This window comes from Scyliorhinus torazame, chromosome 15, assembly GCF_047496885.1.
Source record: "Scyliorhinus torazame isolate Kashiwa2021f chromosome 15, sScyTor2.1, whole genome shotgun sequence".
NCBI lineage: Eukaryota > Metazoa > Chordata > Chondrichthyes > Carcharhiniformes > Scyliorhinidae > Scyliorhinus > Scyliorhinus torazame.
Genome location: NC_092721.1, coordinates 80,311,483 through 80,325,842, shown reverse-complemented (window position 1 = coordinate 80,325,842; position 14,360 = coordinate 80,311,483). Strand labels below are relative to the sequence as shown.

General features: G+C 53.2%; 1 protein-coding gene across 5 annotated transcripts in view; it reads right to left on the bottom strand.

Moving 5' to 3' along the window:
• tpp2 (tripeptidyl peptidase 2) overlaps positions 1-14,360 on the bottom strand; it is a 248,320-nt gene that overhangs the window by 131,973 nt on the left and 101,987 nt on the right. For all 5 annotated transcript variants that reach the window (XR_011935147.1, XR_011935148.1, XM_072476327.1 and 2 more), the window contains exons 11-12: positions 12,207-12,355; positions 8,209-8,324 (exon numbers count right to left, since the gene is read on the bottom strand). Coding sequence is in view for 3 of the 5 variants with exons in the window: in XM_072476327.1 (XP_072332428.1) it covers positions 8,209-8,324; positions 12,207-12,355 (265 nt within the window). In the remaining 2 variants the exon portion in view is untranslated. The remainder of the gene's footprint in view (positions 1-8,208; positions 8,325-12,206; positions 12,356-14,360) is intronic.

The window sequence follows — 14,360 nt, the reverse complement described above, 5'->3', positions numbered from 1 at the left end:
CCATGCCGGGGTGGAGGTTGGGGGTTGGGGAGGGGGTCCGTGCCGGGGTGGAGGTTGGGGAGGGGGTCCGTGCCGGGGTGGAGGTTGGGGAGGGGGTCCGTGCCGGGGTGGAGGTTGGGGGTTGGGGAGGGGGTCCGTGCCGGGGTGGAGGTTGGGGGTTGGGGAGGGGGTCCATGCCGGGGTGGAGGTTGGGGAGGGGGTCCGTGCCGGGGGTGGAGGTTGGGGAGGGGGTCCGTGCTGGGGTGGAGGTTGGGGAGGGGGTCCATGCCGGGGTGGAGGTTGGGGAGGGGGTCCGTGCCGGGGTGGTGGTTGGGGGAGGGGGTCCGTGCCGGGGTGGAGGTTGGGGGTTGGGGAGGGGGTCCGTGCCGGGGTGGAGGTTGGGGGTTGGGGAGGGTGTCCATGCCGGGGTGGAGGTTGGGGAGGGGGTCCGTGCCGGGGTGGAGGTTGGGGAGGGGGGTCCGTGCCGGGGTGGAGGTTGGGGGTTGGGGAGGGGGTCCGTGCCGGGGTGGAGGTTGGGGAGGGGGTCCGTGCAAATGAGTTGGTCCACCTGGCCAGGTGCCAGCCTCCAACAGTTGGACCCATGCGGTCCATGCCACCTGGCTGGGGGGAGGAGGGGATATGGGCAATGATGACATGTCGTCGTTCCCCTCCCCCCCACCAGGTCGTCATGTTTTCAGATCATCCAGCGATGTTGGCCGCCGTGGTGGCAGCCGCTCATGTCTATGTTGCCCTGGATGAGGAGGAGGAGGAGGAGGAGCGTGCCAGAGAGGCGGCGCAGGCTGCCGCAGAGGGGCAGGCGGCAGCCGCCCAGGCTGGAGGGACACCTGACCGACAGGACGAGGAGGGGCAGGAGGACGTCGCGGCCCCACGGCAACGGAGGCACCCGAGGGCGCCCCGTGTGTACCGGCCCCGGCAGTCATACCAGGACCTCACGGACCGGGAATGCAGGAGGAGACTCCGGAATGAGCCGGGAAACCGTGGCACACATCTGCCACCTGCTGGCACTGGCGGGGACACCCTCTCCCCGTGTCCGTCAAGGTTACGGTGGCCCTGAACTTTTATGCAACGGGGGTCATTCCAGGCACCGAGTGGGGGACCTGTCCGGCATATCGCAGACATCGGTGCACCGGTGCCATCCGGGCAGTGACAGATGCCCTTTATGCCATGGCGCACCGCTACATCCGCTTCCCCGTGGACCGGGCCAGCCAAGATGCCCGGGCCGTGGGCTTCTCTGCCATTGCCGGGTTCCCCATGGTCCAGGGCGCGATCGATGGGATGCACGTCGCCGTGCGGCCACCTGCAGATAACAGGGCCGTGTTCACTAATAGGAAGGGGACCTATTCGATGAACGTACAGGTGGTCTGCGACCACCGCATGATGATCCTGCACGTCTGCGCCCGTCACCCAGGCAGTGTACACGACTCATTCGTGTTGTCGCGGTCATCCATCCCCGGCATGTACGAGGGACGCCATCCCCGGCTGAGGGGCTGGTTGCTGGGCGACAGGGGCTACCCATTGCGATCGTGGCTGATGACGCCTATACGGAGGCCACGCAATGAGGCGGAGAACCGCTACAATGATGCCCATGTAGCGACAAGGGGAGTGATCGAGAGGTGCTTTGGCGTGCTGAAGATGCGTTTCAGGTGCCTGGACCTCTCTGGGGGCGCCCTCCAGTATCGGTCAGATAGGGTCGGCCGCATCATTGTGGTGTGCTGCGTCCTGCACAACATAGCCCAGCAGAGGGGCGATGTGCCGCAGGCAGAGGAGGGCGGAGTGGAGGAGCAGCAGGAAGAGGCCCAGTCCTCCCCAGATGTGGGGGATGGGGGCAATGATCAGGGCAGACGGGCTAGACACAGACGGGTGGCTGTCCACCGTTACCGGCTGGCCCCAGCGGGCACGGGACAGGCTGATAGCCGCCCGCTTCACTGACTAGATGGGCGTGGGAATCGGGTAGTATGGCCACAGACCGCACACCATGACAACAGCCGACCACCCACACCCCCCCACCCATCCACCCCCACCCAGCACCCCTCACCCCCCTCCCCAACCCCACACACCCCACCCGCATGCACACCACCCCCCCACTCCCAATTGCCGATCCACCGGCGGCACAACGGGCCGGGCTCACCCAGTTGCGGGTGGACGCGTTGTCTATCGCAGGCCATGGAGAATGATGACAACCCGCCTCCGATGAGCTCCTGGCTCTACATCGTTGGACTATGTCTGACCCATGGCCACAGTACCACCATCCACCCGGACCATCCCTGCATGCGGCTGTGACACTGCAGCACACGGTCCCGTCCTCTGCCCGGGGGATGTTGATGGCGGCCCAGGGGGAAGGGGGCAGACTCACCTGGGGCTGAGGTAAGACCACCCCTCACACACACACTTGCGCTCAACGTACATGACACCCCCGCACACTTTGGACAGAGCACAAAGGCAGCTTCGGTAGGTGTAACATTGACTTTAATAACCAAAGGAGTTCATGCACGTGCCCTAGCCCCTAAAACTCATCTGTGCCCTGCACCCGTGCCAACTTACTCAGTGTCTAATTGTTTGGCCTTACGGGCCCTTTGACTACGTCTACGTGGTTCCCCAGACGGTACAGCAGAACTGGAGGTGGACTCCTGTGATTCCTGCCCTCTGACACTGGATCCCTTTGGCGGCCGTTTCCTGGGGCGTCCTGGCCTAGGTGGGCCAGGCTGCGGCCCGGGCGACTGGGATGGCGAGCTGCCAGCCTGTCCTGCCCGTTGCCCACCCGATGCACCTGGGACGGAAGGGGGGGGGGAGTCCGAGGTGTCGCGGTGTACCGGGACCTCCCCTACAGAGGGAGCCGGGACGGACCACACCACCTCCTCGTCCCTCGGGGTGCCCGATGGCCCCCAGGCCTCTACATGGGTGGGGGATGCGAACGGACTGGCCATCCGACGCGCCCCCGACATCTGGCGCTGCCAGTCCTGGAGGCCCGTGCTGGTATCGACAGGGGTCTGCAGGTTTGCAGCCATGGAGCCCAGGGGGTTGTCGAACCCTGTCTGCGACAGTGCGACGCCAGCTCGCACATGGCCACTGGCGCCGATGCTCTCAGCGATGGCCTGCTGAGACTGGGCCATGGCCTGCAGAGACTGGGCCATGGCCTGCAGAGACTGGGCTATGGCCTGCTGAGACTGGGCTATGGCGTTGAGTGCCTCTGCCATCTGGCGCTGGCACTGGCTCATGGCCTCCTGTGAGAGGGCAGCCATTTCCTGGGCCACAGACGCCGCCTGCACGGAAGGCCCCAGGCCTCGCAAACCGTTCCCCATGTCTGACACCGTCGCACCCATTGCCTCCACCGCGGACGCCACCCGTGCGGTGTCAGCCTGGGTGGCACGCATGACCGGGACCACTCCCAGCTCCTGGACGCGGGTGGACTCCTCCACCTGCGACCGCAGCCGCCGCAAGCCACCCGTCACCCTATTTGCTCGTCTCCGTGTCGGTGGTTGCATCGGATCTATGTGTGGGTGTGGTAACTGCAGGAACCCGGGATCCATCTGGGCGGCAGATGTTCGCTTGGCCTGGGCTGCCCTCCGACCGCCCGGTCCCTCTGCTGCTCCTACCTCCACCTGCTGTACCGGGACGGCTGTGTTGTGCGCACCAGTGAGTGTACCAGACGCCTCATCACTAAAGTGCCCAACCGTGGTGAGTGTTTCTGCGATGGTGGAGGGTGTTGGTGACAGCAGTGGCGTTGTGTCGTGCTCTTCGTCCCACTCTGAGTCCATGGCACTTTGGGGTGGGGGTTCGTCTCCACCCATCCACTCTGAGTCACTGTCCGGTATTTCGTCTTCCCGGGTAGGGGTGTCCTGGGTAGTGCTGTCCCGGGTAGTGCTGTCCCGGGTAGTGCTGTCCCGGGTAGTGCTGTCCCGGGTAGTGGTGTCCCGGGTAGTGGTGTCCCGGGTAGGGGTGTCCTGGATAGTGGTGTCCTGGGTAGTGGTGTCCTGGCTCGGATGTGACGGGGGCCTGTGGCTGCCCCCCTCATCGCTGGGTGGTCGCTCCCGCACGTGACGGGGGTGTCGTCTCCCTGTTGCTCCAGGTCTCTCTGTCTCCCGTGGTGTGCGAGGGGCATCCTGCGGGCGTCGCATGCTGGAGGGTTCGGGTCTCTCCGTCTCCCGTGGTCTCCGAGGGGCATCCTGCGGGCGTCGCATGCTGGAGGGTTCGGGTCTCTCCGTCTCCCGTGGTCTCCAAGGGGCATCCTGCGGGCGTCGCATGCTGGAGGGTTCGGGTCTCTCCGTCTCCCGTGGTCTCCGAGGGGCATCCTGCGGGCGTCGCATGCTGGAGGGTTCGGGTCTCTCCGTCTCCCGTGGTCTCCGAGGGGCATCCTGCGGGCGTCGCATGCTGGAGGGTTCGGGTCTCTCCGTCTCCCGTGGTCTCCAAGGGGCATCCTGCGGGCGTCGCATGCTGGAGGGTGCGGGTCTCTCCGTCTCCCGTGGTCTCCGAGGGGCATCCTGCGGGCGGTCTGCATCTGCGGGGATGGGTGCCTGGACGTTTGGTCCTGCGATACACAATGAAGCATGCATGGTTAGACATCAGGCAGTGATCAGGTGATACGGGAGAGGGGGATATAGGGGAGGGGGGATATGGGGACGGGCTGTTGGTGGCTCACTTGCTCGTGGAGCCCCGACCTCTGCATCAGCAACCTCCCGGTCCTCAGGTCCGCCAGCCAGTTCCAGGGCCCTTTCCTCGTGTACGGTCAGTGGCCTCTCATCAGCGGGCCCTCCTCCAGTCCTCACATGCTCCCTATTGTTGTGTGCGCGCTTCTCCTGGGGGGGGGGGGGGGGGGGGTGGTGGCAGGGGTAAAAGGCAACAGTGTTAGGCAGGTATATGAATGCACGCCATCGGTTGCGCGTGCATTGCAGAGGTTAAGGTTAGGGCTGGATTCACTTGGGGATATGGGGGATATGGGGGAGGGGGGATATGGGGAGGGGGGGATATGGGGAATATGGGGGATATGGGGGAAGGGGGGAATATGGGGATATGGGGGAGGGGGATATGGGGGAGGGGGGATATGGGGGAGGGGGGATATGGGGGAGGGGGGATATGGGGGAGGGGGGATATGGGGGAGGGGGGATATGGGGGAGGGGGGGATATGGGGGAGGGGGGATATGGGGGAGGGGGGATATGGGGGAGGGGGGATATGGGGGAGGGGGGATATGGGGGAGGGGGGGAGAGGGGATATGGGGGAGGGGGATATGGGGGAGGGGGGAATATGGGGGATATGGGGGAGGGGGGGATATGGGGGAGGGGGGATATGGGGGAGGGGGGAATATGGGGGATATGGGGGAGGGGGGATATGGGGGAGGGGGGAATATGGGGGATATGGGGGAGGGGGGATATGGGGGAGGGGGGGATATGTGGGAGGAGGGATATGGGGGATATGGGGGATATGGGGGAGGGGGGATATGGGGGAGGGGGGATATGGGGGAGGGGGGATATGGGGGAGGGGGGATATGGGGGATATGGGGGAGGGGGGATATGGGGGAGGGGGGGATATGGGGGAGGGGGGATATGGGGGATATGGGGGAGGGGGGATATGGGGGAGGGGGGATATGGGGGGGGATATGGGGAAGGGGGGATATGGGGGAGGGGGGATATGGGGGAGGGGGGATATGGGGGAGGGGGGATATGGGGGAGGGGGGATATGGGGGATATGGGGGAGGGGGGATATGGGGGATATGGGGGAGGGGGGATATGGGGGAGGGGGGGATATGGGGGAGGGGGGGATTTGGGGGAGAGGGGATATGGGGGATATGGGGGACGCTCACCCTGCCTGCTCTGACGAGGTCGTTCACCTTCTTGTGGCACTGGGTGCCTGTCCGTGGTGTTAGGGCCACAGCGGTGACGGCCTCTGCCACCTCCCTCCACAGACGCCGGCTGTGGCGTGGGGCAACTCTGCGGCCGTGCCCGGGATACAGGGCGTCCCTCCTCTGCTCCACCGCATCCAGGAGCGCCTCCACATCGCGTGACTCGAACCTCGGGGCTGAGCGACGGCCAGCCATCAAGTCGGGTGTTGCGGTCGGCTGTTCCGGTCGGGTGGGGGGGAGCTGCGCGGCCTTATGAGCCGTCACGCCGTGCAGCGCGTATGACGCTGCACGGCGTGAACCACTGCGCAAGCGCGGATCCCGTTACGTCGCTGCTAGCCCATTTCGGGCCGCAGACTATCGGCCCATTTTTATGACGTGACGCAAGTGGGATTTGCGCCGTTTTGTGCGCCCAATGTGTGTAAAACAGCAATGTTATAATGACCTGGTAATTGGCTTTTGTTAAAAATAAAAATAATATATTGACCAAAGAATAGAAGATTTTGTTTGTGTGTAAAACAGTTTATATTCTTCCTAGTCCAAGACTTTGGCAACATCTAAATTATAATTTTCCAGCCAAAGAAAAGAAAGATGTATGCAAAATAACGGTTGAGAGAATGTTAGCACTGATTCCTGATGCAGTTCGCCTTCTATTAAAAATGCACACATTATTATAATAGCAATTTGAAGTCTTGATGTGCATCCTGGTATGCCCAGATGTACAGGTTGGAGTTGTTAATATCTATTATCTCTCAATAACACTTCTAAAATAACTTTGTTATAAATGTAAATACACTTTACCTCTAAGTTTAATCAAAGATGTATTTGAAATAAAGATGAACATAAGTAGTATTTAAAGGTGCATAATCTTTCATCCATAATTGGAGAAAATGCACACAGCTTTTAGTTCTGGAGTAAAAACTAATTAAGACAACTTTAAAAAAAGTTTAGAAGATTTCTTAATGTAATCACAATAACACACCTTGAACAATTTTTCAATATGAATAAAAATAATACAACCAATGGAAATTTATAGCATAAATACAGGGTTAGAAATCCCCTATTATCGCTAAGATAGTTCAAAGTTATCTTCTGAGTACAAGGGCAGAAATATTAATGTTTTAACTTATTATTACAAGATACTCAATAGTCAGTTCTCACATGGCACGGGGAACTAAATTTTCAAAATGAATTATGAAGTGCACTTCTGGAAGGCTGGGAAGCATCCACTAAATAATTTAATAGTGTAAATGTAATTTATATAAAAACGTGCAATATGATGAAGTGTTATATAAATTCACTGAGACGGAAAGAAGATTAATTTTGTATTAGATTTTTAATTTCAAATTTCAATTTATGTTTTTGTAATTGAACGAATCTCCGAAGTGCAGAATATGCCAGATAATCTTAATGGATTAAAAACTATCTGCGAGATAGAATTTCAACGTAGGTGGAATTAATTTTAGAACACAAATATATGGTTAATTTGTGAAAAGATACAATTCTGTCAAAATTGACATTGCGATTTAACAAAATTGGAACAAAGTCACATATCGAGTGCATTTGGCCGTATGTTTCCTGACGCTCGCAGCGTCAACGGGGAACGAGCGGGTGAGGCTGCGTATAGCTCCATTTTGAACAGAGGAGCTCCGCTCGCCATAACTCCTCAGTGTAGCACGAGATCGTGATGCCATTTTTAAATGGCATCCCAATCTCCGAGGCCCCCAACATCCACCCCCAGCCCAACACACAGTGGGAGGGTCCCCAGCCCCCGCACACTCCCCCCAACACCCGCACAGGGCACTCCTGGCCCAATCGGACCCCTGCAAAAAAATGCCAGCTTGGCACCTTGGTAGTGCCTTCCTCAGGTGAAGGAGCAGTGCTCCGAAAGCTAGTGTTTGAAACAAACCTGTTGGACTTTAACCTGGTGTTGTAAGACTTCTTACTGTGCTCACCACAGTCCAACGCCGGCATCTCCACATCGGAGGTGAAGGGGATTGATCCTACACCTTGGGAATCTGCACATTAAAGTGAGACAAGCTGTCTCGCTTTAATATGCAGATTTGCTAAAATGTGATCAATGGGTGGGATTTATATTGCAACATCTTGTGTGATTGCGTTAGATCTTACGAGACATGTAGATCAGGAAGCGGGGTCTCAACCGTCTTTTGGCCGCACTGCACCGCGGCGAGCTGCTTTTCGGGTGCAGTGTGGCCTTTAAATCGCGCCAATTATGTTGCGTCTAACTGTACCCCATTTAGCCCGCAGAACTCAAATTAATTAACATGCTTTTGGCAGTAGTGTTAATTTTACTGTCTTCAAACTATCCATGCAGTACATCTAGTTAAAAAAAACCTATGCAATATTAAAAATATACCTGAATTACACCATGTCCTTGTGCAAATACTTCAATATCGTCAACCTTCAGGGCAGTGTTTTCGAGTGCTCGCCGAATGAAATGAACTGTGTACTGAACACCATTGACCTTAAGACCTGTAAATTATAAAACATGTTACTCTCCAGAATGCCTGAGGGTGAAGGATAAATCAGCACATCATGGGCAGAATTCTCCGCAATCAGCGCGATGTCCGCCGACCGGCACCAAAAACGGTGCAAATCAGTCCGGCATCACGCCGCCCCAAAGGTGCGGAATCCTCCGCATCTTGAGCGGCCGAGCCCTAACCTTGGGGGGCTAGGCCCACGCCGGACTGATTTCCGCCCCGCCAGCTGGCGCAAAACTGACTTTGCCGGGCGGCGCATGCGCGGGAGCGTCAGCGGCCGCTTACGGCATTCCCGCACATGCGCAGTGGAGGGGGTCTCTTCCGCCTCCGCCATGGTGGAGACCGTGGCGAAGGCGGAAGTAAAAGAGTGCCCCCACGGCACAGGCCCGCCCGCAGATCGGAGGGCCCCGATCGCTGGCCAGGCCACCGTGGGGGCACCCCCCGGGGCCAGATCGCCCCGCGCCCCCCCCAGGTCCGCGGAGCCTGCCCGCGCCGCCTTGTCCCGCCGGTAAGACAGGTGGTTTAATCTACACCGGCGGGATAGGCATTCCAGCAGCGGGACTTCGGCCCATCCGGGCCGGAGAATCGCCGGGGGGGGGGGCGCCAACTGGTGCCGGAGAATTCGGCAACCGGCGGGGGCGTGATTCACACCAGCCCCCGGCGATTCTCCAACCCGGCGGGGGGTCGGAGAATCCCGCCCCATATTTACACACTTTTATAAGCATTTATTCACAAATATACACATCACAACATGTACCTCCTCAAATTAAAGACAAGTGATTCCCTACTTAATACTCAACACCTGTATCAGGTTACACTTAATTCATTTACAAATACCTAACATAAGTAAAATATATATGGAGCGCGATTTAATGGAAATGAAACAGAGTCCCCTCTGTTGCATTTCTGGGCCTCGGCGCAGAATGTCCTAACGAGGTCACACTTGGTCCTTTTTCCTGAAGTAGCTCCGCCATTTTTAAATGGCACTCCGATCTCTAGCCCCCAACCCCCACCATGGCCTCTAGAGCACCTCCAACTCCCCAATTCACCAACAAAGGGGTCATCGAGCTCCCCTCGCCTAGTAAAAGTAGGGCACCCACGGGCCCGATCCCCAGCATTGGCATGCTCCTGACAGCCAGGCTGTGACACCTGGGCACCCTGGCAGTGCAAGAGAGGCACCCGGGTGGCACTGCCAGTGTGCATGGGCGGCACTGCCAGGGTGCCCTAGTGGCATCAGGGGTGACAGGGTACCACCCTGTCCAGAGCCCAACCACCATGAGTTCCCGATCGTCTGGGATCATCAACATGGCACCCTGGCTGTGACAGCCTGGCAGTGCTAACCTGGCACCCAAGAACAGATGCCACTGCCAGGGTGCCAGGCTAGCAGTGCCAAGGTGCCTAGGTGCCCGAGGGAGTCCCAGGCTACTCCCCTGTCTTATCCCTGACCACCCATGAGCTCTAATGGCCTGAGAGACCCCCCCCCCCCGAGTTGCCATCACGCCTGGTCCACATTTGTAGACATCAGTGTCAATCTTAGGCACGACCGTTGATTCCCGAACTCTGGATGAAAGCAGCTTCTAGGTGTTCGGCTCATTTAAATATCATTATCTGGATCACACCCAGCGAGGGCAGCAGAGCCAGTCAAGTGACTTGCGATCGTCCCAGCGAAGAGGGTCTCCCAGTAATCTCCCTTTGCGCCCGGCGCTACATGGTGGCTGAATCGTGGCGAGACAAATTGAGGGAAATAATTTCAGAAGTTGTTAAAGAAAGATGGCATTAGTACACATGGAAGCAGGCCCCCTGTCAGCATGTAGATAAGGTGCAGAAAGGGTTGAGAATGGATCCTTGATGGACTCTGGCTGCAATGGGGTAGAGGTGTGGAGTCAGGCCAGAAAACTGAGATGCCGGTGTTACATTCAAACCGTCAGCTGTGGAAGTATGCAAGACCAATTCCACAGAGTGAACAAAGAGGAATTGAAGAAGGATAACAAGGCTGGCTGTATCAAACCATGTAAAGAGTTTGAAGAGGACGAGGAGGGCCAATACATTAAAGTTACAGTCAATGAGAATGTTGGCCATGACTTTACTTGGGTCAATTTCCTACCGGGGAATGACAGAAACACGACTGGAGATGTTTGAATAAAGAGTAACTATACAGATGGAAAACAGAAATAATAACATGATGAAGGATCTTAATGACAAAAGGGAGGTTGGAGAAAGGGTAGTAGGTGCTGAAGGTGGAATGGTTGTGAGTGATTATCTTGTATCTGACTTGGCGGTGCCGGATATTGATGATCAATGAAAATAAGAGTATTCCATTCTTAGAGCTAACATACTAAAACCTCATACAATTTAATCAGAAAATTATTTCACACATAATAATGATATCTAAAACATTTCTAAGTTTAATTTTGGCGTGTCTGGTGGGGTGTTTCTTGCTGGCTTTTTGTGTGAGATCCACATCATTATTCAACCGCACTTAATCATTCTTTGGGGCCTTGGGGAGTTTCACCCCGGTCAAGCCCACACTTAGAAATTTTTTCAATACTGGGGAGCTGAGCTCGCCAGTGAGGCCGGCTCCTCAGAGGTCGGACTGCCATTTTGAAAGGTGCCCTGGTCTCTAAGTGAGGCTCAGGGTTTCCCACATCCCACAGGCAATGTCACCCCTACACACATGGGCATTACCCCACACCCCTCCAAATGAGTACATCCTGCCTCCCCATTCCCCTTTCACCCCCCCCGCCTCCCCCAGGATCCTTACCCTTAACCCCCCCCCAACCTTTATGAGGCCCCTTCATTCCTGCCCTTCTCCTCCCCCCACATCTACAGTTCACCCTCTGATGTTAGTTTCTCTGCTATTTGGCCTTTCACATCTTTTGTTCTCTCTGGAGACTGCCATTAGCCCTCTTTCCCCTTGGTTTCTGTGGACATTAGCACACTTGGGTTTCTGTGGCTATGACTTATCTTTCATTCTTACTCCACAGTATAAATATTTCCCACTTTCTCTGTCTGTTAGCTTTCATAAAGAGTCATCGGACTCAAAACGTTTGCTCTTTTCTCTCCCTACAGATGCTGCCAGACCTGTTGAGATTTTCCAGCATTTTCTCTTTCGTTAGAAATAATAAGAGTTGTGGCACTAGCATTTACTTTTCTGTTTTCGAATAGCTGAAGCCAATTATCTAAAAGGTTTTTTAGAATTAGCAGCAAATGTACCATCAACAAGACACATCACCAAGCCTCCTTTGAAAGCATCTTCCAAACACAAACCCATTGCCTTCCAGAAAGACAAAGGCGGCAGATGAATAGGGACATCACCTGCAAATTCCCCTTCAAGTCACATATCATCCTGACTTGAAACCATATACTTGTTCCTGCACTGTCCTGGAACTCCCTTCCAAATAGCACTGTCCCTGCGGTTTAAAAAGGTGGCTCACCGTCACCTTCTCATGTGCAATTAGCGATGGCAACAAAAGCTCACATCCAAGGGAATGCAAATGTCCACCATTCTGCCGAGATCTGAAGGGTACTTTTTCCATATTTAAATGAGCATCTTTATTGCTACAACCAATGCACCAGTTTAGGACATCAAAGGACTAAAATGCATTAATGTACAGATCAGGCTACTTTATTAAACAAGCAACTACTTGAACCAAAAACAGACAATGCCGGGAATATTCTGTAGGTTATGATATCATCTGTGGAAAGAAACAGGGTAATGTATTAGGTCTGTGTCCGCTCATCAGAACTACTTGAAGCATGTGTACAAACATTTTATAGAATTCCATGTCTACCTCTTTCCAATGAGTATAATGATACGAGTAAAACATTCTGTTTTCACACAGTATTCAATCATTTATTCAGGATAATTAGTTACCTGAGAGAAGCAAAGCAATTCCTCCACAAGCATTTGGAGAAGACATTGAAGTTCCATTCATCAACTGCGTTCCACGTAGTGTCCAGTTTGGGACAGAAGCTATGGCACCACCTGGTGCACTGATACTCACTCCAAGAGCTCCATCCGCACTAAAAGTACATTAAATACATCTTGTAAACAACACTTGTAAGACCAAAATCAGGTGGAGAAAATAGTCTGGAATACAACAAAAGTAATTTCACATTTTTTTAAAGAACCTCCATTGATATAGCATTATATCAGCAGTCCTCATGCAGCCCACAGCTACCACTCTCTCCACCAGGGCGGCAGCAGTGTACACCATCATAAAATACACCGCAGCAACTCAGCAAGGCTTCTTCAACAGCATCTACTAAACCTTGACATTTACTAGCCATGGCAGCAGACACATCAAAACTACGTGCAAGTTCCCCTCCAACTCATATGCCTGCATAACTTGGAAATATATTATCATTCCTTTATCATCACTGGACCAAATCATGGAACTCTGCCTATCAGAATGTCTGCACCACAAGTACTGCAGTGATTCAAGAATGCAGTTTTTCCAGGACAAATACAGATTAGCAATAAATGCTGGCCTTGCTAGTGATGCCCATAAACCATGAACACATATAAGAAAATTGCACGGAACTGTCCCAGACTTGAATCCTAACTCTTCATTTACTGTTAACAATTTTGATTGCCAAATTGGTAGCAGCAGAAAATAATAATAATAATAATCGCTTCTTGTCATAAGTAGGCTTTAATGAAGTTACTGTGAAAAGTCTCTAGTCGCCACATTCCGGCACATGATTTATCATAAAATTTAATCAACAAGGAGAATTGAAAATTCAAGCAGTGCTTATACAGAAGGCTCTCAAGGTTCCGTGTCATTTATGGATAAAACATCTTTTTCCAACTTTTATCTTGAATATTCTATGTATACCAGTCTTACGATATTAGGGTGATCTTTTTTTATCCAAGAGTAGTTGTTGCCAGAAATAAATATTACTATTCTGTTACTTTCTGTGACCCAGCTCGCCCAGAAGAAACTAATGACCATTTTGAAATCCCAAAGTTGCAGTTAAACTTTGAATCAATATGCACCGCTGCTATCTAGTATTATGGGATCCTCTGGAAGAGGTTTGAGTTGTTACTGGGTGGAGTATAACTCCACTGTGGCATTAAGCACTTTGGACCAACTCCACATATTTTAAATGAATTTAAATTCTGCCTACATTCTATAAATGAACAAATTTTAACTTAGCTCCCCCTGTGAATTGACTTGATGTATTTTAATTTCATCAAATAAACATAACAGAAGTGCTGACTGGAACAAATATTATAATCTTTGACAGTTTAGTGCATTCTTAATAACCTGGTTTAAGGAATAATTTAAATGTCTGCAACTGCAAAAAAAATTAGGTTACACTTTAAAATGTCAGGTAAAGCAAATAACTTTTCTAAACCTGTGGTCTTCGAGAAAGTAAGTTGTGAGTATGTCACTTACATCCAATGCATATCCAACATATCGAGGTCAGATTTTCAGAAGAACTAGAATCCTACCACATGATGCAGTGCAACAACACTGCTATTTTACCAACCATGTGACGATATATAGATAAACGGTAACACTGACGAGTTGTACCAACATGAACAAAATCAACTAAATTCATCCCTTGAGAAGACATTTCTTCCCAGAGTAAAGTAACTATGAATACTATGAAGAATACCTTCCTTTGACTGAACACAAATGGTTTTCAAATAAAAATAGGCACAACTGTCTTTTCTAAGAGCATGTACCTTGCAATTACATTATTCAAAATCAAGTCAGGATGATCGTGTCAGCACTCTGCAGAGGCTCTGACATATGGACCTCTGGGGGAATTATCCAGGAAGTTTAAACTTACACTGGGCAATCCTCCTGGTCTCCAGAATCTTTTGTGAAGGTCTCTGACTCAGATCTAAAGTTGGAGACTTCAGACCGTTCCGCAGTTTTTACATTAATAGTTGACCAGGAAATGTTAGACAGATTAAAACTTAGTTTAATGTCTGGGTAACTCCAAACTGACCACCAGTCACCCCTCCAAGTCAACCAACACATGATCCAATACCGTCTACCCACTCCCCCTGAAC